This window comes from Panicum virgatum, chromosome 4N (assembly GCF_016808335.1).
Source record: "Panicum virgatum strain AP13 chromosome 4N, P.virgatum_v5, whole genome shotgun sequence".
NCBI classification, from domain to species: Eukaryota; Viridiplantae; Streptophyta; class Magnoliopsida; order Poales; family Poaceae; genus Panicum; species Panicum virgatum.
In genome coordinates, this window is record NC_053148.1 from 43,043,615 (window position 1) to 43,071,414 (window position 27,800).

Genomic DNA, 27,800 nt, shown 5'->3' on the forward strand with positions numbered 1-27,800 from the left:
ACGTAGGGTTGTTCTAGGGTCGGCAGGCCACCTAGAACGCCCTCAATCGACGTAGAGACGATGGAGGGACAGCAAATAGTAGATTGGAAAAGCTAGGGCAAGAGAAAAGTAAAAAGATAAAAGTTGTATTGATTTGATCGATTGGATACCCTAATCGGCCGTGACCCTTTATATTTATAGAGTGGGGTGGACTTATCCCGCAAGAAATCCTATTACAGATCTAAATCTACAAAGAGTTCTAGTTGTACTCAGATTCCAGGTAAACCGATCAGACCGACCGGTCAGACCGGTCGGTGTTGCTAGACCGGCTACATGGTCCAGACCGATCAGACCGCTCTTAAGCACCGGTCAGACCGGTCTATTCGACCAGTGCCAATTTTAATCATCAACACTGTCCAAACCCACAAGACCAGGGGCCCCGCTATCTAGCAGCGGAAGCAGAGGCGGATCGGAGAGAATGCCAGGCTTGAAGGTCCATCGATCAAGATGAAAGTTCCTGTACCGCTGGATAGCCCTCCTCAGACGATCTCTAAATTCTGAGAAGTCGTTGGTGAGCCATCGAAGAGGGTTCAACTTCTCCCTCAGCCTGTTACAAATATGTGTGATCTTAGAGCCTGAAAAAAAGGAATGCACGAGTTAAGCGAGGCATTTTGAATAAGAATCCAAAAGAAAATCCCCTGTACGGCTTTACTTCAAATAACTCATAGAATAGCACTGCTATGATCAGAAAGGAAGGGGAGGCTTTTTTACCATCGATGTATCTATGCACGAGCTTGTCCACGCAGTCGTCGATGTTGTACGCCAGCTCAGTGAGCTCATTTACCCAGTATTCGATGCTCAAAGCAGGATAACCCACATCTGACGGCTCCATCAGATATTCAGATATCAATCGTTCGAGCTCGGATTTGAGGAGGTAGATCCGCTTCTTGTCCCCTTTCAATAGCATGCATTTGGACAAGAAGCAGAAGCAGCGCCTCTAGCTTCTTGGGAAGGGACCGCAAGGGTCCTTGCGATGCAGTAACAGTAACCTCCATAGACCAACGATTTCAATTGGAAGCTATACCTTGCCCAGGCTAGCCGCCCGATCTCCGCCGCGCGCGGGGCGGGGAGGACGGGAAGAGGGGTTTTCTCTCCTGAAAGCAAGGACGGGAAGGGTTTTGTTTTCTTTTTTCCGGGAGGGTGGACGGGACTTTGGGAAGAGGCTCACGGAGTAGTATCAGGACAACCTTCCGCCGGATCCTATTAGACCATCTCCGAGAGTGTCCAAAAAATATAGTCCAAAAAAACTAAATTTTAGACATGCCAAAAAATATTGGGAGAGAAGAACCTCTTCTCCAACAGTTCCTAATAGTTAGTTCCAAAAAAAGGTTTAAGTTGCCACGTCATCTGCTTGTGGGACTATTAGCTGATTTTTCATGTGAGATCTGCCGAACACTGAATCTTTTTGTACTCGCACCGAAAACGATATCCAACTTTATTCTTTCCTCTCGTGAAAGAAAGAAGCCGAGGGGCGACGCCGCCGCCGCCACCACCGTTTGCGGCCCCCGTTCCCTCGCCTCCGGCCTCGCTGCCGGTGGTGACGAGGAGCGGGGTCCGTCTCTTCAACAGATCGTCTATTTTCGTAGGATTTTAGTCGAGTCCATCTAGGTCTAGGATTTGCTCGCCGTCGATGTTCGGCGGTGGAGTTAGGTTTTGCCGGAGGAGTGTGGCTCCTCTGCAGCTTGCTTTTCCTGGCGATGGCGGCGCAGCGGAATAATTTCTCCCAACCTCTTCCGTTCTCCGATGGCGATCTACTCCGACGTCAACGGAGAGGCTGGGGAGACCTGTCCAGGAGTCGAAGGCCGGCGCATCGTCGTCTTCTTCAGGTGATGATGTTGTTGACCCTGTTAATCTCGATGAAGATGATCTTTGGTGAAAATTTGAGCTTTGCTCGGGTTGCCGGCGGTGGAATCGAAGGATGCGTCGTGGGTACGGGAGTTGGCCGATGCACCTGGGAGGCAGTGTACTCGGCTGATTCGCCTAAAAGTAAGCCCTCCTCTACGGCCTCCACCTTGTGGAGATTGGCTCTGGTGCCCGAAGACGATTGGGAAGCGGCTTCGGCGGTGGTGACGAACGGATCTCTAAAGGCTTCGAGGAAGATGAACATGAGCTTTGGACTTCTTTGTAATTTTTCTTTTTTTGGAGTCATGTTTGTAAAAGGGCCGGTGTAATACGCTAAGATCAATATATTTTCCTTCTAAAAAAGAATCTTTTTGTACTCGCGAATTTTCTCTCGTTTCCTTCTTTTTTTATCGCCACATTCTCTTGTGACTGATTACACCGACGATAGCATAGTTTTTTTTTTTAGCAATGACGATAGCATAGTTTGGAAGAAGAAGAAAAGAGAATCCATATAAAGAAATACGATGGAAACACGTTTTGCCTGGCATCTTCACAGCGGGAGGACGGCGGATGGGACGCCGGCGTCGCCTGCACTGCAATGAGCGCAAAGGGACCGGCGGGCTGAAGGAAACTCACGAAGTAGTGGGGAAACGCGCGGGAGGAAGAAACAGTTGCCGCATCTCAGGATTGGGAGTGCGAGCCAGCGGCGGAAATCTGGCTCCGCTCACCGCTGGGACTAGGCGCGCGAAAAAATTGGGTACTGCTGTGGGCCACTGTTGGAGCGGGTGTTTTTATTGTTTGCTCCCAAAACTGTTTTTAGGAATGAATTTTGGGCATTCTTGGAGATGCTCCCGTTTCCGATTATAATCGGCTTATTAGAGGAAATAAATGATAATTTCACCAAACATTGCGCTTATTTTTATTTTTATGATAATCCGTTTCACATATCTGAACTATGAGAAGCAAGAATTGAGAAATGAGAAAATCTTCGCTTCTCTCAAACACACTTAGATTATAAGTTGAGCGAAAACAAACAAGACCTAGGCTTCATCCAAAAAAACCATCTCAGCTACTTCGTATAAGTCCAACTCACCATTTTACTTACATAAAAAGAAAATAGAAAATAAAGAGGGATTGTACTATCTTTTCTGTTCTTATTCCCTCCATCCTGCAATATAAAGATATTTTGATTTGTCCTAAGTTAAACTATTTTAACATCAACTAAATTTAAAAAAAATTATAATATTTTAAATGTCAAATGAGAATATCTAAATTTATTATAAAATATATTTTTATAATTTACGATCGACTAAAAGGAGAAGTCTCAATGAGATATTGGTTCAAATGTATTTGATACTAATATTCTTTTCTTTAGACTACTTTAACTTAGGATAAAATAAAATACCATAACGAACTTCGTAGCTCGTAGAGAAAGGTGGATAGTCTATTTTAAGATAAAATATGTACATTTTATTTTAGGACGAAGGGAGTAGCTCGTAAAGAAAATGTGGATAGTCTCCTTTATTAATGAGAGCTAGTATAGTAGTGTTTCTTTTGCACTGGTAGTGATTCTTTCAAGAATCTGCAGCATACATTTTTGTCCATCTTGTTCTGAAAACATTCAGGGACACACATCTATACAGAAAATGAGGAACCCTAGGCACACTATTCTCTATTTGATATGTAAACGTATGAAATTCAAGTAGATTCATTTTACACGTAATCCTAAAGAAACAGTAGAGATTGAGATTTCTTCAGAATGGCTTTTGCCCGGAGAACATGATGAATGACCTCTGAACCTTACTGCTATAGTTAACAAAGCCACACGATTTGCACAAGTCTTCTAGCTCTCCTTCGGTGAAGTAATTGTAGCTTGTGTTTACTGGTCCAACAATCTGCAACGCAAAGCAGTCAGAAAGGAGAAATTTCAGAATATAAGCTCCCTTAAGCAAGCAATTTACCTGTCTCAGTGGCCTTAATGCTTCAACAGAGAATGGGTTGTTCCTGGGAGAGGATAAGAAAGTTGTGCCCACAAACACACCGCCAGGTTTGAGGACACGGCTTATTTCAGCTACCTGACAATAAGAAAGCAGTCAATGATACCGTAACCATGCAAGGGCAAAGGATTGCCAGTGCTGGATGCCTGGATGGCAGTTCAATAATGGTACTTGATGGACTATGGATAAAAGCCCCCACCCCTCCCACTATAACACCTGGGTTTTATGGTCGGGTTGGCTAGGTGGGGAGCGCTAACATGGTATCAGAGCCGAGGTCCCGGGTTCGAACCCACCCGGCCACGCATTTCCGCTGCGCGATTTCCCCTGCGCCTCTCGTGTGCTGAGACCTGCTGCGGGCTACGCCGGGCTCGCACGCCGTAGGGGGAATGATGGACTATGGATAAAAGCCCCCACCCCTCTGTGACATCCCGGAATTTTAAAATGCTAAGCAAGCAATGTTAAACCCGTCATCATGCATCATTAACCAAGAAGCCTTGAAATGAATGCACGTGTATGCATGAATGTCTCTATGTATGTGTGTTTATGTGTATTTGAACTCAGGTGAGAAAACTTAAATAACTTTTAAAATGATGCAAGTTTGCGTCTGAAATTGAATTGACATATCACTAACATCATGGTAAACCAAAGTTTAGTTGATGTCAACGGGAGAAAATAAAATTTTACTCATAAAATGACGAGTTCTTGAAATCACAGTTTTTAAACATTTAAGTAATTTTTCAAATTGTAACGAGCAGGTTTTAAAAATGAATTTTAAACTGTTGCTCAAATGAATTTTTGCCCAAAACCAATGTTATAGGTTTTCGAATAATGAACAACTTTCGTGTTCAAAGTTTTTCGAGTTGCCACACAAAAATGGGAGAAAAATTTGAATTTCGAAGCATATAGTATCTTTTCAAACGCACTCAAGTTTCAAATTTTATTTTCAAACGAAGCCTCAAATGAAAAAATGCCTAAAACGAAAGTTGTAGATCTCGAAATTTTAAGCAAGTTTGATATTCAAAAGTTTTTCATTTGACCTTTGGAATAGGGAGAAAAATAGAGTTTACGAACTGGAGTTTTGAACTTCGAGTTAATTACGAGACTGCCATCAACTCCATCTCCTTCTCTGCTCACGCCGTTCGTCGCCGTCTCGTCGCCGGCACCACCACGCGTCGCCTCGTCGAACCCTCTCGTCGCCGCTTAACCATCCAATGAAGCCAAGTTCGTTTTCTACTCTCCGTTTTGCCTATTCCAGAGCCGAGCCCCCTCCTCCCCGTCGCTCAGCGCACCGCAGGCGCCATTGCCGCCGTCTGCTCCCGTGGAGCTCCCTCCTGCGCCCCTCCTTCCCCAAAACCGACCCTCTAGCGAGCTTCGTCGGTCCTCACTGGTCCTCCCAAGCCCGCTCACCACCGCCCCAAGCCACCGGCGAGCTGCCGCCGCGGCACCCCATGGTCGCTGTCGCCCTGCTCCCGCGGAGCTCCCACCTCTGGTCTCCCTTCGCCCAAACTAAGCCCGGGAATCGCTCCACGACCTCCCCCTGAAGCTCCCCGACCACTCCTCGCTCTCTCTAGTCTCTCCCTCGCCGGAGCGGCGCAGCCGCGACACAGGGCCGCCGCCGGCCGCCGGCGCCCGCGGACAGGCCACCACAGGCCACCTCAGCCCCAACTGAGACCACCGGCAGGTGCGCACGAGCCCCTCACCCTTTTCCCCAACTTCCCCCTCGCCACCGGGGCCGAACCTCGCTGGAAACGGCGCCGTAGACCCTCCCCTGTTCTGTTCCGTCCGCCAGGGACCTTCCCTGAGAAGAAACAAACTTCCAGGGGCCTAAATGCAAGAGTTCGTTTTCTTTTTTCTTTTGTTTCAAAAACAGAAAACTTGTAAATTCCATATAAAATCGTAGAAAAATCATAAAAATGCAAAATAAAATGTTTTGGAATCCTTAGATCAAAACCTACAACTTTTGTTACAGTCACATGTTCATATTATGCTTCTATTTTGATTTAGGATAAAGATTAGATTAAATAGCACCCAAATGTATCTCCTGTTGTAGTCATGAACTAAGGCTAGTTTTTGGACAGAGTGCTACACCCTAGATTAATAGCTTACTGTAAAAATGTGAGGACATTTTGACAACTCTAGCTATAGGTTTCATTAAATCTTGGTTTATGCATAGGTTAAATAGAATTAAATCCACAGGATTCTATACTAGTTTTCTTGAGCTGAAATTTTTACAACAGCCTTACATTTGTTTCTAGATGCTGTAGAAAATTTTTGGGAATTTTTAGTAATGTATAACTAGTCCTTTCGATTTAATCATGAATAAACTTTGTAAATAAAAAACCCTAGTTTCCTTCATTAGAAAAATCTCATAGTTTTTCTAGAGGTTGAGTTTGAGTAGATGAACCTGTATGCCAAGTTTGAGAATCAACAACTTCCTACTTTGTCCTGTAAAAATAGATCTTTATCCCAGCAAAAGTTGTTTAACTTATTATTTATGTTTAATCTGCTTCATGAAAATAGTTGAAAATTTTATTGTAAGTTGATACTTCAGTTTTGCTCCTTGCATCAAAATTTCAACCCCATGAGCTATGGGTAATTATAGTTTTGGACAAAGCATGTTATCTTTAGTTTTGTTAGAAGAAATAACTTTTGTATGTTTTGGTATATAATGAAAACCCCACTTTGATTTTATAAACTAAGTTCTGTTAAATAACTACTCTATAAATGACTGCCCAGGAAATATTAATTTAGAAGTATCATGTCCAAACTCACTTAGGTGGACTACAACTTTATCGTGAAGGAAAAATAATAACATCTACATTGTTGAGCAACTCGAAACTGTGCATTCATACATATGCATTGTCGCATTTCATTTAGGTACGATAGAAAAACCGCATGAGTGACGTGATATCGGAGACGAGCCGGAAAACGATGAATGGTGGACACGTCTAGAAGATGGACGGATGGATCCCGATGTGCACGACCGAAGGAAGATGTTCGCCGAGCGAGTTTTCTCTAACTAACACTGACCTAGTGTTATTTCCAGGCAAGCCCCGGAGCATGTCCTATCTATTTTAAATTTATGCAACTTATTATTGTTTCTATCTACTTGCGCATTTAAGTTTATAGGAGTTGCTTGGAACCTTAGCTGCATAATCCTATGCACCTATGCTTGAACACTAGTATGTGTTGGTCGCTAGATGGCTAGGCTAATGGTTCGGTAGAAGTCGAGTGATTTCCTGTCACTCGCGAGAATTATAGGAGTTGAATGTTTACTACATACTGCAACTATAAGGTTTACGGGCGGGGTTGTGGTACTTGTGATACCCCGTCTGTTTAGGGAAAATGGATAAGGCCGCAGTGTGTGGTAGTGGTGGTTAAGTTTTTTTGAACGTACTAACCACATGCCGAGAAATATGGTAATCGGTAAACTTAAGTACTGGATTGCACCGAGGCCGGAACATACTCCCCACCGTCTTTGAACGTTGTTCTCATGCGGCCACATGCGGGTGCAAGAAGGCTCACGACCCGGCGTCGTACCGTGGCGTGGATTCTTGTAGTCGAGGGCGGTGGGCCTGTTCCGTGCAGCGGGAATTGAAGGGAAAAGTCGCGTGGGCGAAGCGAGACGTCGATCCCCATGCGTGTGTGTTAGGTCTGCCTGGCCAGGTTAACAAATTCGATTCGAATCGTCCGCTTCTCACGGTTTGGGACTGCTTAACCCTTTTGCCACATAGAGTAAAAAGTGGAAGATGATGAGGATGATGAATTTGGCTGGTTGAATGATGAAAGATAATTGTTTCCACCATGTATGCTATTGGATAGATGCTAACCTAGAATGGTTAATTGAACTAGAACCTGAAAGCTAAAATATGAAATTAAGGATCTACTTTTTACTGCTTTTCGGCAAACAAACCCCTCAAGTCAAAAGCCTTGCATGTCTAGATAAAGGGCTAAGTATACCCTTAGTCGGGTAAGCCTTGCTGAGTATTAGTATACTCAGCCTTGCTTGTGGCTTTGTTTTTCAGGTGATACATCTGAGGGTGTGGTTGATGTTATGTACGGGCTTCATCATGACGTCTTCTATCGACACTAGACTATCGTGTATTTTTTCTGTTGCACTTGAACTCTGTTGTCTTTTTTTATAAATTCAAACTTGGTTTGCAATGATAATTCAGTTTCATACTCTGTGCTGTAAAATTTGTGGAATGTTGCACGCTCTGAACTGCTTTGTCGATCCTGTTTCAAGTGGTTTAATTGGGATTTTACCCGACAGCACTGCCGGATTACTCCGTTTTAAGTGCGTGTTAACCCTGAGTGCCGTTTCGGTGATGGTTAGCGCACTTAAGCCGGATTAATTTAGGCGGGACTGCCACACCCTCCCACTATAACACCTGGGTTTTATGGTCGGATTGGCTAGGTGGGGAGCGCTAATAGTACTATTACAATTCGGATTTATGAATTTGCTAAGATGCAATGTCATATTCAGGTAACAACAGCATGAAACTGATCAGGTAAGCTGTATAGAAACATGCAAGTAAAATGTTATCACAGCTTAATATCAGATAATGGCCTTTCAGGCTTCTATGCACTCTGTTAAAATAATCCAATGGTTAAAACAAGTCCATATCAAATGTAATTGTAACTTTGTTGTGCATAATATGCGCAGAACTTTCAGGTAAGCAGTTACAATATTGTGCAGTTACATGGTGAATAAAACACAAATATGAACTTCTATTGAAATATTTACATAAATCAAAAGTGCAAATGAGAAGGATGGGGTACCGCATTAGAGGGTGAGGGCCAACAATGGATAGCAGCTCCAGCATGAATGGCATCTACAGAACAAGAAGCAAAAGGGAGCCTTGAAATATCTGCCCTCACAAGTGCTAGATTCCTGCAGAGACAAAAGAGGAAGAAGGCTTTTGTGGAATGATCTTGGAATAATGCCAACAATGGTTTTTAATTACTGCTTATCTTACATAAAGTGATCTGGAAGTTTCACTGTAACACTCATGAAAAAAAATCAGAGAAATACGGATCGAAATAATGGGTGCACTGTTGATTATAGACTTACAGTCCAGATTATCAGTGTTTATAGCAACTGATATTAGCATCGGTGGTATCAAACTGGCACAAAATCTTAGGTTCCAATAAACATGACAGTGATGCCCAGTATATCTTTAATTGGCAATATGTTTGAGCTAGTTTGTTTCCAGCGAGAAAATCCTTTGGCCTTCCCCAACTTCTCAATAGCTAGTTTGTGAGCATGAAGTTAGTATCAGAATGGAAAACTATGGCTCCTAATTCAACCCCAAATCCCCTGTTAATCTGCATCCATGATCCTACATAAACTTTTCTATTTGAAGTATGCAAGACATTTCTTTCAGTATTATAGGGAAAGCACAAAACATATGAAAAAGATTCAAAAACAAGATGGGGAGCTTACACGTTGAGGAGAGTATCATCTTGCTTAATAAATTCATAGCATTGGCGAAGCATATTCTCGGAGAAGTCCAAAGCAATTACAGCTGAGTATGTCCCAGAGTTTGCAAATTTCCTAGTAAACAAGCCACTTCCGCAGCTGACATCAAGAAGGATACCTCCAGCAACAGGTTGGAAATAGTCTTGAGCCATTTGAAACTGTCAAGAGGAATAGAAGAGGGACATGTTCAGATTTTCGCTAGATGAACTATTTGTGAATCCCTATGAATTAAATAATCTTTTGTTGCAACAGAAGTGCCTACTGTATAAAATATATTACGTATTGAATCACAAGAATGGCTTTTCTAAATCATTGTGCAGTAACACGTGGAGTCGAAGATGAAGAAATCCAGCAGAAAGATACCTCTTCATCAAGACCAGGGAAGCCGCTCTGATTGAAGTTTTGACGCCACCCTCTCTCATAAAGAAAGGAGACAAGTGGACTCCTGAACAGCTCGGTTCTAGCAGGCTTCTGTTCCGTATATTCTTTTGTCCCAGAAGTTACAGTGAGGTCCAAGAAGATGTTTTTGCTGGTAAATGACTTGTTGCACTTTGAACACTTGAATCCTGACCTATAAATTGCTGACCTGACGCATTCGTAATCCAAAGAACATAAATGTTCATCTAGCCAAAACATTTGCTTGAAGATAAGCAGAAATGGACTAGACATACAAGTTTATGCCCGGTGGCCCTTTTCTTATCAATGGTTCGTAGCAAACAGGGCACGCAAACACCTCGGTTTCTGAAGTGTTATTCTGCTGTTCTTTTGTTTCCTGTAAAGATTGGGTCACAAATATTACAAGCTCTGCAGTTTACATGGCACAATGAAGACAAATTGTTAGCGAGGAACCCGGAAGTCCTAGAGAACTGGATATCAGGGTCTAGTAAGAAAGAAAAAACCACACCACAAAATAGTAAATCCAAAAACAGTATCTACTGGAGTTATCCTATGCATGTCAACGGTCTAACTTGACTATCCAATGCGGCAGCTCTTTGGTGTGTCTGAACCGTAACAAGATCCTTTGCAGCTACCATGGCACAGCAACCGGTACCAGAAATACGGACGGACGGAAGCTGAATCATTTATCTCGCCTAAAGCTCATTACCAAGATCTCCTCAGCAGCAGCAATCAAGAAAGCCGTGCTAATCGACCTGGCACAGGGTTGCCGCCATCCCGGCATAGCCGCGAACACGTGGTGGGCTAGGCAACCAGTCCGGCGACAACTACTCGTCCGATGAACGGAACACGTACCGGCTCCACGACGGTGGCGGCCGCCGCCGCCGCTGCGCGGAGAGAAGGGAACCCGGGGCGGCGGGGACGGGGGCGGCAGGAGCCAGCGACGCAGGCGCGGCGGGGGAGCTGGAGCGATGGGTGCGGGGAGGAGGACGCGGCGGCGGCCGCCGCCGCGCGTACCAGCAGCTCCATGGCGCGCCGAGCGCAGCAAACGGTCACGGCGAGGGAAGGGTCCGGCGAGAGCGCACCCGCCGACCTGGCGGCGAAGGAGAACAAAGCTGCGCGCTTGGGTTTGGCTGCCGAGCAGCGAGCCCTCGTCGCCGCAACGGGAGTGTGGTGGCAGCGGTTACGGCGTGGCGCAACGTGCGCCCGTTCGCCAAGGGGGAGAGGGGGCGGGCACGCGGGCGAGACGGCTCTGATCCTCTGCCGGCCGCGTGGCGCGCCGCGGCCCGCGGGCTTGCCGTGTTGCCGTGGCTCCGTTCGCACGCGTCAAGATTTCTCGCTCGTTTGCCCGTCGCCTGCCGGCACATGCGTAGTGCTTTTTCTGGGGGAGTCTATTTATCGCTTTATGCGATTAGTTCTGTTTGCGTCGCAGAACCAGCCGGACGGGCATGCGGGCCGCCCGCGCGCCGGCGCGCCGCGCGGGGGTAGCGTGCGGATTGGAGGGCCTTAATCGTGCGTGAAACCTAAACGCTAATTAGTTTCCTTTCTTTCTTTTTTCTTTCTTTGTTTTTTTTCTTGGTTTCTTTCTTCACCCATTAACCGGGGTCGTAGAGGCGGTTGCGGCAGCTCACGTGTCTCGATTCCCGTGTACTTCAAACTAAAAAAATGTCCTATCTTACAAACGGGTTATCCAAATTACATTTCGATTGCACCGTTGTGTTTTTTACGATGAGATCTTCAAAACTAGACCACACTTGATTATATTTTGATGATATTTTTTAAAAACATTTTTATTTATTCTGAAAAAATTTATATCTTGAGAATAATTTTTATCTTGTTTCGGAATAATTTCTATTTTTCAGAAATTTTTTATTTTGTTTCGGAACATTTTATTTTGTTCTGAAACAATTTACATCTCTGGAATCTTTTAACTCTGACGGACTTGTGCGATGATATAATAACTCTATGAATAGACACCCCCATTAACTGTACGCATGCCTACCTATCACCCAGATATGAGTATCACAAACAAACCCATGATGTAGTTGCTCTCTTTTTCTTCAACCATTACTGCTCGTCCATGGATTAAATTTTTCTGCCAAAGAATCAACTTCTAATCTTTCATTGAGTAAACATTTAGAAATGTTAGTAAGCATTTCATAATATTCTAAGTTTCTGAGTCATTTCAGGTTTGTTTGAAAAACATTTTCAGAGTATTCCGCAAAAATGTTTAGCAAAAATTTCCCACCAAATGTTTACCAAACACTTTAGAATGTTTCAAGAATTACATATTTGTTTAGAATGTTTACATAATGCAGAGACCATTTCAGAATGTTCCAAAAATTTCAAAAAATCTAGTTTTTAGAATGTTCCAAACATTTCAAATAGTTCCCATTATTCAAAATAGGTAGAACATTTCATCATGTTCCGATTTCTGAATACCTCAGTCCTAGAAAACTTTAGCAAACATTTCAAAATGTTACAAACAATTCAGAATGTTTCAAACAATTCTACATTGTTCCAAATATTTAAAAATCCTAATTCTAAGCCATCCTGAAAAGTTCCAAACGTTATAAAAATGCTACTAACAATTCAGAATGTTCCAAACATGTTCTTAGCCATTACTAAATGTTTGGAACATTTCATAATGTTCCAAAATAGAAGGCGGAGGAATAGAAAAGAGTCATCAAAGAGAAAAAGTCGACACGCTAAGTATAGGCCATCCGCTTGATAGAATAGCCGCGGAGGAGAGATCGAAACACTTTATACGATGAGATGGGGAGGGCACAGCCGCGCGTGTTAAATAGACGCAGCTGCAGCAGGGACCCACATGTCACAGGAGAGAACGGTAGCACATGCAACGACTACAAATAGTTTTCAAATATGAATTCCAATACGATTACAAAAGTATTGTTGTATTTTAAAATTATTTTGGAACATATAAAAATATTCCATGGAAAAATTGTTTTGAACAAAAGAAACACTAAAAAAATGTAGATTGTTCCGAGAACAAAAATGAAATGTTCTCAAAACAAAATGAAAAAGTATTATGGAACATAACAAAATGAAGTGTTCCCAAAACAAATGAAGATGTTCTAAGAAAAAGTATTATGAATTAAGAAACAATAATTGTTTTGAGAACAAAATAAAATGTTTTAAGAAAAAACATTTTGAAATTAACATTCTGGAACAAATAAAAATATTCTATTGAAAATATGATCTAGATTTGATGAACCGGAACATATAGGCACACCAGAAATTTTATTGGACTAATTGGTATAGAAAACATGAGTTTCATATTTGAACTTGAATTTACACGAAATTATTCTACATATCCGGGTGATGTCTTCTGTGTGGCATCAGAAACACGCATGCATGTGTAATAATGGACCGTAATGGACCTTCGGAGAAAGAAAAAAGAGATATAACAGCAGCACAGACTTGCAGGGCGGGTGTGAACGGGTTCTGCGACAGCTCATCACGCACGCACGCACGCGATGAATAGAATCGTCCGGTTTCCACCCATCAATGGAAAAGACCTTAGATTGAACTGTCGTGTTTGGATACCAAGCTAAATTTTGGCCTTAGTATTGAGTAAAATCGTTTATACCTTGTGGCAACCTCACGTTACGGGAGGATAATATTTGTGCAAGGTATTGAGGTATTTTTAATATCTCCACTGCCAGAAATTAGTTCTTGTTAGTTGGATTTTGAGAGCTAATGGACTAAATTTTAGTTAGATGCCTATCTAAGTTAATTTTAGTCCATGTACTTCCCTTGTTTGGATCATCTAGAACTAATTGCTAGCCGGCTAAAAATTAATTTCGGGATCCAAACAAACCTTTAGTTTAGGATCGATACTCTCGACCTAAGACAATGTCTTTATTGATGTATCAATGCAAGTCAGTGCAAGTGAAGTTCACACATAAAAGTAAATAAAAGTATCGTGTGCTTGAAATAATATGGATTTTTCAGATTTTTACCTCTGATACTTTTGTGCTAACCTTTTTCATTCTATTTTCCGTCTGCCAGTTGCTAAAAGTTTAAAAGGTTCATGTGGCATATCCGATGGATGATGCATATCAGTATATGTAGCTAAAAATATATAAAATAACTAGGTAGATGGCCCAAAAGTCGGTAATGACGTGTCCCATGAAAGATCTACACCTCCTTGCATTTTTCATTTTTTTTTCAACAATCCCCTTAAAGGGGCAAATGAATAAGGGTCACATCATATGATCACGTAGCCTAGGAAAGGAAAAGTGTACCGTACCTCATTCTTTATAAGAAAAGATTTCTGGGTATAAGATCGCTTTCATGAATCATATGGTCAAATATGTCGGACATATAATTGAATCAAATTAAACTTGACCATTTTATAGCCTTGAGATTTGCATTTGAGGCTCAATCACTAAATAGAGAAAAAAATGGCATTTGCTACTTAATAAGTAAGATAGTATAAATTATACATGAGCCCTCATTGTGACTTATTTGATGGCACCTTTTCGCAGGTGGTGGGATTTGCTGATCAAACATGATAGGTACTTCAAAGGTCAGATTTTAGGCGGCTAACTTTCAGAAGTCAAGAACATGTAACATATCTATTTTGGAAAGGGTGTAGAAATATCACTTAGAAAAGACAAGCACAAAGATATGTTTCATGTGTGGACATGAAGCAACCACTGATATGTGTTACGGGCTACTTAGGATCATCGAGTTATGGAGTCCATCGTCTCAACACGCTCACAGGGGTAGCGTTTAGAGGTGAGTGTGCATGTATTGTGAGTATCTGAGTTGTATTGTGTAATCTCAAAAAAAAACATCAACCTTCTCGTAACCATAGCCACATATCGACAAAATTGTGTCGAAAGGTGCTTATGATCAAAGTTGTATAAACTGGAATTTGCACAGTAACAAAAAGGAGTTAATTTCTCTCGCCAAAACGCGCTACATGGATTGCGGAAGGAATGAAGGATCACTATCGGCCACATCTACAATTGCAAAAGGAAGAACTCGAAAGCTAAATGTAATAATTTAGCGTGAGAGATATGAGCACAGCAATAGTGTCCCGATGTCATGGCTGTGTTTAGTTCCAAAATTTCTCTATCCAAACTTCACTATTCACCTATCACATCAAATCTCTTACCTCATGTATGGAGTATTAAATGTAGGTAAATAAAAAAACTAATTATATAGTTTTGATGTACACGACGAGACGAATCTTTTGATCCTAGTTAGGTCATGGTAGGACAACCATTACCACAAATAAACGAAAAGTACTACATTGTGCTACAGTATCCGATGTGATCCTTTTTACCACCATTTTACGGATCTAAACACAGCCCATCTCACTTTCTTAAAAGCCGCTACAACTCACTTTTAGAAACCTGGACATTAGTACCGGGCAAGAACCTCTGGTTAGTACCGGTTTCCTGCCCGGTACCGGCCGATCGGTACTAAATGTGACAGCATTTAGTACCGGTCGGTCTGACCAGTACCAAATGACACAATCTAGTACCGGTCACCAACACCGACCGGTACTAAAGATATTTTTGTCAAAAAAAATCAAATTGCTTATCCGGTTCCTCATCCTTTCTCTCTCCTCTTTTTTCTTCCACCATCGTGCTCCATCTTTCTTCTCTGTTTTTCAAGAACAGACTTCTGTTCTTCACAAACAGAGAAAAAGTGGTGGGAAGAAAAGAAGTCTGCTCGTGAAGAAAAAAATAAACAGAAAGGAAGGAGTGAGGAGTCGGAAAAGCTTCACTTAAGTTACAACATTCAAGTCAAGATTACAAAGACAAAAAATTATAAGAAAAATTATACAACACAAGAGATTCAACATTCAGCTGATACCTAAAAATGAAAAAAAATCATGAGCCGGGCGGCGGTGCAGGCCGTAAGCCCTCGCCCAGCCATAGAGAGCCGGCGCCAGGGCGTCCGCTGCCGCTGCTGGCCGCGCCCGCTTGTGGCTCTGCCACCGTGGGCCGGCTGCGCCCGCCGGAGTACCTCCGGCGCCATGCCCCGAGCCGCGCCCTCCAGCGTGCCCTCTGCCGTAGGCGCCGGGCCGCGCCGCTGGCCCGAGCGCCTCCGCCACCGGGGCTGGGCCGCACCCGCCGGCGTGGGGCTCCGCCGCACAGGCCGGGCAGCGCCGTCCCCGTGCCTCCGCCATTGGGGCCGGGTCGCGCGTGCCTCCGCCGCCGGGGCGGGGCAGCACCACCCCCCGCCTCCGCCGCCGGGGCCGAGCAGCACCAGTGCACGCGCGCATCTCCGCCGCCGTGCCGCGGCCGGCCGGGGGGCGCCACGCCTCAGATCTACCCTGCACGAGAGAGGAGAGAAGGGAGAAGGAAAGAGCAAGAGAAGAAAAAAGGGATGAGGAAAAAATGGAGAAGGGAAGGGAATAGATAAGGCTGGTGCTGGCCGCTCGTCCATCCTGATATTTTTCCGCGTTGTCAGGTTAATACCGGACGGAAGCTCTGTCCGGTACTAATAGAATATTTTTTCTACCGGGTATTAAATATTTTGGGTGTTATTTAGTACCGGCTGGAACCACCAGCCGGTACTAAATGGTTATCTCTCGACGTCAGTAGTGTTTTTTTAGTATCGATTCGTTGTTCTAGCCGGTACTAAATAGTCCTATGGGTATTGTGTTGCAGAACCGGTACTAAATGCATCCTTTAGTACCGGGTAAAAGACAACCGGTACTAACGTACAAGGATGAATGTGCTGTTTTCTGGTAGTGACTGTAAGTGCAATTACTAGGCAAGCCAACATGAGCTACTCATGTGATTGATGCGCCAACACTCTATCCTTTTTTACATATTGCATTTGCTTTGTTCTAAGTAAAATTTGCCTACCTTTGATCAGGTTTATAGAAAACTACAACAACATCTACAATACCAAATTGTATATTGAATCCGCCGAACTTGATAAAAGTTGGAAAATTTTGACTTAGGATAAAGCAATGTGAGATGGAAAAAAAACAGAGGGAGTACAAGTTAGTGTAAGTGATGTTTAGACATAATGTACATAAAAATTATTTTAGAACATCAAATAATATAGAACCATTAGAAATGCTTTTCCTCTCATATTTAATTTCTAGCCTGTTCTTGAATAAACATTTCAATTTTTCTTTGGCCAGCTGCTAAAATTAAAAGTTTCCTGTGGCATTGACTAAGTGCATGGCTCAGATGTGGCTTCTGAAGTGCCCCGATGAAGTGTCAAGGGGCAAAATCCATTGGCCAGTGGTCCGAAAGATCTAGATCTTCTTGCATTTTCCATTTTGATAACAATTCCTGAAAATGGCAAATCAATACAAAGGATCGCATTGCGATCACATGGCCAGGGCCGGAAATTAAAGGAATGGTGTACAATAGCTCATCCTTTCTTTGAAAAGGTTTCTGGATGCAATGTCGTTTTCATGGATCATATGGACCAAACATGGTCTGCAGATATTTGAACGAACTTGACCCATTTTGTAGTCTAGTTCGGATTTACAATTGAGACGCTATCACCACAATAATTTGCTAATTAATAAGATAGTATAAAATTGTATTTGTGAGACAGCATTGTGTCTTATTTGCATGGCATCTTCTCACAGGTGTGGGATTTTATGGCTGCTGAGTGACGAGACATGATAGGTACTTCAACGGTCAGAATTTTACGCGGCCAGTTTCAAAGATCAAGAGCATGTACAGATATATTTCGAAAAGGATGTAGAAATATCACTCGAAAAGGACAGATGATGTGTGGACAATGTTCAAACAGCCATTGATATTTTACTGTTGTCACCGAGGATCCACCAGGTCGTGGAGTCCATCATCCATTCATCTTCATCCCCATATCACTCCCCTTGTAACCATAGCTATAAATGTTCGAAAAATTGTGTTGAAAATGTGCATATATATATAAATAGATGGAAGCTGTATAAACTGGATTTTGCAAGATAACATCTCAGTGTAATAATTATACATCTATATGAACTTGCAGAAGGAAGAACTGCCAAGCTAAGTGTAATAATTCAGTGAACGCTGAGCTGAGCACAACAGGAGTGTCCACATCCCAGCTCATCACTTTCTTCCAAAAGCCAATCCTCCATCCGTGAACCGTCGCAAAATATCTGCGCCGATAGGGGTGCCGGTAAAACACCAACGCCGATTTTGGCTGCCTTTGCCCGATTTCGACCCGGCCCGATGCAGCCGGCGGCCGTGGCCAACCACGCCCTATCTGCCATGCACAGCGCCCGCCGCCCAGATATTTGTTGCAGCCTCCATGGCGGCGCCATCCCCTTCTTAAACCCTGCCACCGCAGCCTCCTCCCCTCACACCTGCCGAGCGCCGAGTGCCATCCCCAGCAGCTCTTCCGTCCATCTCGATCCACAGTAGCCCAAGAAGCTAGCTAGCTCTCGGCCATGGCCACCACCGCGTCGACCCTCCTCAAGTCCTCCTTCGCCGGCGCCCGGCTCCCGGCCGCCCCGCGCGCCCCGTCCTCCGTCGCCGTGGCGGCCCCGCGCGGCGCCGGGCCCATCTGCGCCTCGGCCTCCTCCTCCAGCCCGCCCTACGACCTCACGTCCTTCCGGTTCAGCCCCATCAAGGAGTCCGTCGTCGCCCGCGAGATGACCCGCCGGTACATGACCGACATGATCACCCACGCCGACACCGACGTCGTCATCGTGGGCGCCGGCTCCGCGGGGCTCTCCTGCGCGTACGAGCTCTCCAAGGACCCCTCCGTCAGCATCGCCATCGTGGAGCAGTCCGTGTCCCCGGGCGGCGGCGCCTGGCTCGGCGGCCAGCTCTTCTCGGCCATGGTGGTGCGCAAGCCCGCCCACCGCTTCCTCGACGAGCTGGGCGTCGCGTACGACGAGGCCGAGGACTACGTCGTCATCAAGCACGCCGCGCTCTTCACCTCCACCATCATGAGCCGCCTCCTGGCGCGCCCCAACGTGAAGCTCTTCAACGCCGTCGCCGTCGAGGACCTCATCGTCAAGCAGGGCCGCGTCGGCGGCGTGGTCACCAACTGGGCCCTCGTCTCCATGAACCACGACACCCAGTCCTGCATGGACCCCAACGTGATGGAGGCCAAGGTCGTGGTCAGCTCCTGCGGCCACGACGGGCCGTTCGGGGCCACCGGCGTCAAGAGGCTGCAGGACATCGGCATGATCAGCGCCGTGCCCGGGATGAAGGCCCTGGACATGAACACCGCCGAGGACGAGATCGTCCGCCTCACGCGTGAGGTCGTGCCCGGCATGATCGTCACCGGCATGGAGGTCGCCGAGATCGACGGCGCCCCGAGAATGGTGATGAGCCTCACTCGCTCTTCCCTCCTCCCAGTAACTCGATCTTTCTTTCTCGTGGTTCTTCGAATGATTGATTGGCTAACGAACGAGCATCTCCTGATTGATTGCAGGGCCCGACGTTCGGCGCCATGATGATCTCCGGCCAGAAGGCGGCGCACCTGGCGCTGAAGGCGCTGGGCAGGCCCAACGCCATCGACGGGACGGCCCCGGCGGCGTCGCCGGCGTGGCGAGAGGAGTTCGTGATGTCGTCCAAGGACGACGAGGTCGTGGACGCGTGAGCAGGGGAAGGCGTTGGAGCGGGGGACGCGCGCTGGGTGGGGCGATTTCCGTGGGGATTTTCTCCGTTTCTTCTGGACTCTGCTGCCTTGTTCAACTTAGCTCTGTCTCGCTAGTGTCGTGTTCATACTTCATAGCACTGCCATGCCAGAATGCCGCTGTGTGCTCTGTCTCGTGGGGGCACCACTCTGTGGGGCCCTCCTGGCAGCAGGAATAAAGAGAAGATGAAATAAAATGCATGTTGGTGACTTGGTGTGGTACATGATTGATTCGTTGCAAAGAGATGAGAGAAGCGGCCGGGCTCCTGAACAGCTCAGTTCTATAGCCGGCTTCTGCTTACTGTATTCCTTTGTCCCTACAACCTGCTGTAACAGTGAGGTGTTTTGCTGATGAGTGACTTTGCACTTTGAACACTTGAATACTAAGACTGACTTCAACAGACATAGACAAACCTATTTTTGCCTCTCCGATCAATACTGTTCACGAACGCATCCCCTCCAACAAAGCATGCAAACCCGGGAGGCAAATTGCATTCGAGGAGAGAGGCGATGCAAAATTGTAATCCCTCTCTCCTCGAACGCATATGACTCCGCGGGGCGAGGCGAGCCCGCGGTGACGAGCAGCCGGCACTGCCACGACCACCTCCCGAGCTGCTCGACCCAGTCCCCGCCGCGACGAGGAGCTCGGACCCGCCGGCGCAGTGGCGCACCCGTCCGCCGTCCGCGCCGTACCCGGCGCACACCACGGCAGGAGCGGGAGCGGGAGCAGACACAGCCGGCGGCACCACCTCCGCGGACGGGAGCGGAACCCTTGCCGCCGCCGGCCGGCCCCTCGCGGCCTCGCCCCTGCCCTGCTTCCCCTCCCGCCACGGCTCTGTCTGCTGCCTCGCGCTGTGCGCTCACCGCGCTGCCGGTCTGATTCATGGAGGGGGAGGCGGAAGAACAAGGGGGTGGCGCTTCCTCTGCAGCTCCGACGAGCTCGGCTTCGACTCGACTGCCCGTGCGCTGGCCGCGGACGAGGCGCTCCGACCGGGGCAGCTCTCCTTCACGCTGCCTGCGCTCACTGTCCCGGCTGCCACGGCGCTCGCGGTCGAGGTGGGTCTCGCCGCCTGAGGCTTGTCTCCCCAGCGGTGAATGAAACAGGGCGGGTGGTGGCCGGCAACAAGTAGCGGCGGGGCCCGCCGCTGCACTTCCTCTGCAGTTCCCAAGAGCTCGGCTTCGACACGCCCGCCTGGAACGCGCAAGGCGCGTCACGACGACGATCGCACGGCCGGGAAGGCGGCGCGCGACGGCGCTACCGCGGGTGGGTGACAGAGGGAGGAAGCACGGGGGATGGCGAGGCGATGCCCGGGGAGGGCGGCTCGCTGGTCGAGCGCGGCGGATAGCCGGCAGGGCTGGCGGATGCATTTGCCTCTCCAACTGTTGGAGACAAAAAAACCTATTTCAACCACTGTTCATGCAAGGCAATTTGCATTTGCCTCTCCAATTTGCTTCTTTGTTGTTGGAGTTAGTCTAACTTGTACTCTCTCTTTTTTAATAAAATGGCGGCATATCTGGTGGAAACTAGCACCCCTGTGCAAACTATGCAAACCTTCGATCCACACCACAGGATCCCCATCCGATGCCCAGGAAGAGAGCCGCACTCGTTTTGCAAAAAAACGCCCGCCTACACCCCTGCCATGGAGTTCGTTTTGCAAAAAAAAACCCCATCGCCCTCCCGTTCCCTCAGCGGCTTGTGACCCTGCCCTGCCGATCTCCCAGCGCCGCCGCCCCGACCGGATTGAACTCCACCGCCCCTTTGCCTGTGGCACTCTGCCGCACGGAGTCGAACTCCTCTCGCGGAGGATGGCGACACCGCCCTTGGACTGCCGTGGCCCGGTCCAGCCGCCGCCTCCAGGTGCAGTGGCGCCTCCCTCCGACTGTCGCGCCCCTAGAGCTCCGCCGATCCAGCTGCCACCTCCAGGTGCGGCGCCTCCCTCCGACTGCCGCGCCCGTGGAGCTCCGCCGACCCAAGTCCGTGATGCTCCGCCGCCCTGGTTAGGGAATCGTCGGCACCCCTCTACTTGTGGTGCTGCGCTCTGCTCTGCCTGCGTTTTTTTTTTTTCTTCTACTTTGTGACCTGTAGCTATCTCTGCATCAAACTATATGACTGCACTCATATTTTTGTGTCTTCCTCAATCACAGGCTGATTATTTACTATCATTCTCTGATGGCCTGCACTTTGGTTTGATCCAGAATTCAAAACCTTTTGCACCAAAGAAATGTTGCAATAATCCTAGATCAGAAGATTCGGAGCTATCCCGAGTTCGCAAAATTCATCGACGGAATTGTAAAAAAGGGACAAATTGATATAGATGATTCTGGACAAGATGGTGTATGGATCAGCAGGTTCAAGCAGGATGGGCAGCTGACTTTAGACATTGTAGAGTTCTAGTTCTGCTTGGCTAGCTGTTCACATTTTCTGTTGTTACTGCACCATGACTGTAACACTAGCGTTTCCGGCTTCATTTAATTTTTTTTTGTTTGAACCTGTATATAGATTGACATTGTGTTGTAAATTTTATTGGGATTGAAATAAAAAGTAATGCTGATTGTTCGGCAGTGATTTCAATTAATCAGAACTGTATTCTGTGTATTTGAATTCTGATTGTTCGGCAGTGATTTCGATTAATCAATAGAGGCTAACTGAATTTGCATGAACTCAGAACTATCCAAGGAACAAGTTTGCCCTTCCTTTCACATATCCAATTGTTTTGTGAAGGTAGGACTCAACACAGAAAAATCTATGGGACATCTGCTCAGCATACCGGCCTAATCTGAGTTGCTTCTAAACTGTCATACACAAGTGAAATTATTTAGTGTTTCAGTTCCACAATTGTGCCACAATTGTTTTTCAACATGGACTTTTATATGCTTGAAATGTGATTCCTTTTCTTTGGCACAATTTCACCAGGGAAGGCACAATTGCAAAATCTCATTAATTCAAACAATTGCACAAGAGAAACATCATTTTATTCATTTTCATGCTCCACAGACAAGTTCATTACATAGGAGGCACAATTGCCATTGCAGCCTCTTGTTTAGCCATTAAACAGAATGCTGAGTGCCTGATGATCACCAACGACAACATGTCAGCCTTTTGTTCAGGCATTACACAGAATTGCCATTGCAGCCTTCTGCTTCACCATGCCTAGTGCCTGAACCTGGCCGCTCAGCAAAAGCTAGCCGCTCTACAAAATCACGTGGCTCTGCAAAACCTGCCCGCCGGGACGAACCTGGCCGCCGGACCGAACCTGGGGGCGGAGGATCATGATCCACTCGGAGCGGATGGGCTCCTCGGCCGTGGCAATCCAAGAGCGTCCCCTCACCTTTAGCTAGCGATCCGTGGCGGAGGGTGAAGGGCCGGCGCTCCTCCTGGAGGGAACTGGAGGTGGTGCCATGGAGGGAACTGGAGGCTGCGGAGTCACCAATCGCTAGGATAAGCCACTGTAGCTGGAGGCGTCGGCTCACGGCAGGGCGGCGCTACTCCTGCAGGCGGCGGCTGGATATTGGGAGTGTCGCCAATCGCAGGGGAGACGAAAGACCTGCAGGGGGCTCGGGCACAAAACTGACAAGGCGTATGGCGCGCAGGGGGTGTTTTGCAAAACAAACGAGGGGCCGGCGGGCGGTTTTTTGCAAAACGCGCATATCTCCGTCCGTGGCCATCGGATGGGGATCCTGTGGACTAGATTCAATGTTTGCATGGTTGCACAGTGGTCTCGGTTTGCACCTGATACAGAGCCTAATAAAACAGGAGGGAACATCTCCCCTACTGGTTATATATTTTTTTATAAAAAAAACTAAAGCAGCTGTGTTATAACAAAGAGCAAAGAGAAAAAGAAAAGAAACTAAGCAACGCTATCTAGCCATATTTTGATGTCGGAGAAGTACTTCTGCTTTGCCCAGTGGATAACCATGGCAAACTCATGAATAAAAGAAGATTTCATATTTTGGATGGATAACCGAATTCCATTGAAAATGAACTTGTTCCTTGTGGTCCAAACGCTCGAGCGTAAAAATATAATGATCTCCATGAAGAAAGGAGTTGCAATATGTTGTTTTAAGTTACTGCTCAAAAGCTATTGTTGGTGATCAGGATGGCAGAACATGTAAATTAAAGAGTAAAGTGCACCGTCGGTCCTTAAATTTTCCCCGCTGTGTCATCCCGTTCCACGAACTCTCAAAGTATGTCATTACCATCCATAAACTCAGTTCGGGTCTCAAATCCTCCATAATGGGTCCAGCTGACCTTATCTTTATGCAAATAACCCCCTGCTCTTTTGTTTTTTACCATCAAGCATCGATTTGTTCCCCGTTCAAAAAAGAATCGATCTCTGGTATATAAAAAAAAAAGGAATCGATCTGTTCCGAGAGTTGGATCGCTTCGCTTTGCCGCTGCCATCGCTTCGTCTCCCGCGCCCACGACTACTCTGCACGTGAGAAACAAGCGCCCACGACGGCTGCCAATTGCCGCCGAGGACGAGCGAGCTGCTCACCTTGGAGACGCCGGGCAGCTGCAAGAGAAAAATACAAACAGCTTGCTGCTGTGGGACACGCCAAGCAGCTTACACACGAACAAAGAAAGCCAAAAGCTTGCTGCTTGTTCACCACCGACCTACACAGCACACAAGAGAGGAGCACTTTTCCTATGGCACGGTTTCCCTGAACTAAGCCCTAAATCATTGATAAATAGGTGGGAGCACGATTCAGAACTAAACAAACACAAAACCATAAGAAACTAAATTGCGACTAAACTCAAACATCAGATAGCCAAGTGAAGCTCATAAGCTCAACCACCATGAACAGTAACATATGTGAGGTGATCAAAAATCAGAGTCGTAATAATAACAATGTCAGAGCTAATGCGAAACCGGCAATGAAACAAACAAAAGTGTAACAGATGATCCACTGCACTCCACGGCCGGTCACCACTCATCATAGCAACCATAGTATGTCTTAACATAGTGCATAGAGGTAATATCTTAACATAGTGCATAGAACAAAAACACACAAAAACATCCAGCGCAAGATACTGATGCGTTCTAGCATTTCATTAACTACATATTATCACGATGTCCTTCCTCTTCCTCTTCCACTTGTCTTCTTGGAAGATGTCTTCGCACTTGTGGATGCCTTCCTCTTCTTGGCTAATGCAGCCCGACCTGCAACTATGCTTGTATTCAGTGGAATTGGCCTTTCCACTAGCTGGATAGATAGGATAAAGGCTGGATCTGGTAGAGGCCCTTGAGATTGTGACAGTGAGCTCTCTAGATTTTCCTGTGTTAGAAAATAGAGTCAGTGAAGTTTTCATATTAGGATTAAGACAACAATGCATGTATGAGTTAAATATCTGACCTCTCCAAGCATTTGAGAAAGCACCGTGGTGCTAGCTTGTGTCATGTCTTCAAATGGTGGTGGTTGAGTGGATGGAATGTTAATTGAATATGGAATCACATTTTCAGTGACTTGCTCAGAAGGTATTTGATCAGCAGCTGCTCTCATTACTTGTTCGTGTGCCTCTCTCTGAAGTGTGGCTTGTGTTGTGGCAACTAAAGCTTTTGCTTCTTCTGCACTTAAGCCCATTTTTTTGAGTTTGCATCCAGCACTATTATGACCACCTTCTGAGTAATGGCTGCAGTGCATTGTCACACCATGCCTATATAACCTTGGCCCATTTTTTCCTGGTACCTCATGAGGCTGCTTCTTCCTAGCCTTATGAGGTCTACCAACCCTTTTCTCATAAACTGATGGGAGGACCTGATATGCATCTATTTTCTCCCATTCTGACTTATCTCTGCAAGACCAAATGCTATAGGCATATGCATTGTTATAAGCATCCAGTGAATAGCAGCTTGGTTGAACAAATTCAGGTGCTATCCTCTCGTGTCTTAGACAACTGACTGCATGACAACAAGGAATGCCAGTTAGTTGCCAGCTCCTGCAGTCACATATTTTGGTTGTGAGATCTACAATGTGCTGATATTCTTTGACTAACACCTGAAAGACTCCAGCTCCAGCTGGTAGTGCATAGCATACATTAGATATTCTTGCGCGAAGCTTCATTGCGCTCTCAAGATATTCTTGCAAGGTCATGCTACCTTGCCTCAGATCGTGAAAATCACAGGATGTGACTTTGTCGGGCCTCACAGCGTGGAAACTTGCACATAGTTCGAAGTGAAGCTGCTTCCAAGACAGAATGGTTCCTAAAGGGATGTTTGCATACCAACACTGCGCCAAGCCCTTCAATGCGAGGACGAGCGCCTTCGCTTTACACGCGGTACCTCCTCCTGATGCTTCTATGGTGGCTTCGTATTTGAGGAGGAACTCTTCGGGGTCTGATTCCCCATCGAACTGCGGCAATATTGCTGGGTTGAGGCGATGAGGCCACTACACCTCCTCCAGCTCTTCGGACAATGGTGATATTCTTTGATGCCTTCTTCGGTAATGCTCTTCGCCGTCTGACTCAGAATGGTCAGAGATCTCCTCGACCGGCACAGACTTTGGGCGGAACCTTGGTGGTTCTTGTTGCTGCGGGTTGACCCCGATCATCTCCTTCTGCGGTGGTGGTGCCTGCAATTTCTCGAGCTGCAGCCGCTAGGCACGGAGCTTCTCTTGCATCGCCTTGCAGCGAAGCTCCTCCTCCCTCAACTTGTTGTACTGCTCTTGACGCTCTGCTTCGGTGAGCATGGTCTGCTCCCCCTTCGCTGTTGTCGTCATCTGTGGCTCCGAAGGTTCTGCTTCCAAGGCCTGCTGCTGAGCCCTTCGCGTGATGTCTTCGGCTGAGACGCCGAGGTCCAGAAGGTTGACTTCAAGCTGGCCATCTGCAAGGGCGTCGACGGAGATACCGTCGCTGCTAGTCCCGTTCGCCTGTGTTGCTGCCGCTTTGCCCTGCGAGGGTGTTGTCGTCGTCGTTGTCGTCGTGTCCTCCGAAGTGGCTCCGGTGGTTCCTCTCTTCTTCGTCGCCGCCATGTGGTGTATCGAACCGATGGGTGGGTGCCAAACTATTGGTGGAGAGTGTCTCCGGGATGGACGGGCACTACAACAGTAAGGGACAAGCACACGATTCGAGTAGTGAATATTCTCTCTCTCTCTATTCCATGTGTCCCATCAATGAACATTACAGGGGGTATTTATAGGTGGCGTTATGCCTTCCATGTATACTTACTCTTTTACACCCTTACAACGATCATATTCCCTGAATATTTCTGGGATGGACGAGCACTACGTTGATGCTGGCGTCGCCTGGTCTTTGCCTGTCTTCGCGTTCCAACCCGAAGAACAGTGAAGACGGGCCACCTCCGCGCTTGCTCCTAGCATCGGCTTCAGTGTTCTTGGTGTCTTGTCTTCGCCTTCCGACCCGAAGACAAGCGAAGACGGGCCACCTCCGTGCTTGCTGTTGGCATCGGCTTCAGAGTCCTTGACTTCCTGTCTTCGCACACCTTCGGCAACCGGACCGAAGGTGGTGTCCCCAACACACATGTTGCACTTTTTGTGGGCTCATCACTTTAGGAAGCTCAGCTACTAGATTAGCTACAATGTCATCCCAATTAATTCCACCAGCAATGTCATCATGATCAAAATACACTACAAGGTTCTTGACCTTGCTCACAATAGAAGTCATGGCATTGGTGTCTTTGTCTTGTGTGATGATCCTAAGGCCATCTGCTAAAGTCTTCCCAGGCAACAACCAGTAAAACTTCAGCCTATCATTTGTTTGGTAGCCTAATTGCTCCACAAAATCATCAAACCAAAGCAAGGGCCAAGTATCTGCCTCTAGATCATCAAAGAAGTCGATCTTTTCATCCACATAGCTTCTCATATCACCATAACCAACAAAAAATCCCCCATGGTGAACCTTAATGTTGAATTGATCCCCACTGTTACCTACATGACCGACACAAATTGAAGTGATTACATATAATGCAAAAAATTGGATGGCATGCCATTACATATAAGGCAAAAATTGAAGTGATTACAATGAATTTGACAGAAATATACAATGAATTTTGAATCATGAAAACCATGCTACCCAACCTGTTGATAGAAAAAATTGCCACCTAAAATAGTTTAGCAGCGATTCAATTCATCCCCACCTATGTCCAAGGTTAACCTAACCGGTGGGAACCGGTCCGGTTTGACCGGTTACCGGTCAAACCGGTCCGGTCCGGTTCCGGTTCCGGCCGGTACTCAACCGGCCAAAATTCAAATTTTAAATTTGAATTCAAAAAATGAAAAATTCCCAAAAAATTCCTAAAAATACTTCAAGGTGTGATGAATCTAATGGTGTCAAATTTTCTCAAAAATTCATTCATTTAGTATAGTTTGTGAGAATTTAAAGTTAAATCAAAAAAGAAAAAGAAAAAAATGGGCCGGCCCATGAAGGCCCACCGATCAAACCGGTTAAACCGGCCGGTAAACCGGTCAAACAGGTCGGTAAA

General features: G+C 46.3%; 3 protein-coding genes across 3 annotated transcripts; 1 reads left to right on the forward strand and 2 right to left on the reverse strand.

The window, feature by feature from the left end:
* Window positions 1-378: 378 nt before the first annotated feature.
* LOC120669427 (disease resistance protein RGA5-like) lies at window positions 379-946 on the reverse strand. The gene is made up of 2 exons (XM_039949185.1): window positions 751-946; window positions 379-614 (listed from the first exon to the last, which is right to left on the reverse strand). The coding sequence occupies exons 1-2, from the start codon at window positions 944-946 to the stop codon at window positions 379-381; spliced, it is 432 nt and encodes a 143-aa protein (XP_039805119.1).
* Window positions 947-3,378: 2,432 nt separating this feature from the next.
* On the reverse strand, window positions 3,379-11,122 carry LOC120671319 (uncharacterized methyltransferase At2g41040, chloroplastic-like). Its single transcript, XM_039951622.1, has 7 exons — window positions 10,612-11,122; window positions 10,032-10,132; window positions 9,724-9,946; window positions 9,325-9,518; window positions 8,661-8,772; window positions 3,843-3,956; window positions 3,379-3,776 (listed from the first exon to the last, which is right to left on the reverse strand). The coding sequence occupies exons 1-7, from the start codon at window positions 10,783-10,785 to the stop codon at window positions 3,636-3,638; spliced, it is 1,059 nt and encodes a 352-aa protein (XP_039807556.1). The 5' UTR covers window positions 10,786-11,122; the 3' UTR covers window positions 3,379-3,635.
* A 6,937-nt stretch (window positions 11,123-18,059) lies between these two features.
* Window positions 18,060-19,584, forward strand: LOC120671321 (thiamine thiazole synthase 2, chloroplastic). Its single transcript, XM_039951624.1, has 2 exons — window positions 18,060-19,048; window positions 19,159-19,584. Exons 1-2 carry the CDS (start codon window positions 18,164-18,166, stop codon window positions 19,324-19,326), a joined length of 1,053 nt encoding a protein of 350 aa, XP_039807558.1. The 5' UTR covers window positions 18,060-18,163; the 3' UTR covers window positions 19,327-19,584.
* The last annotated feature ends 8,216 nt before the right edge of the window (window positions 19,585-27,800 follow it).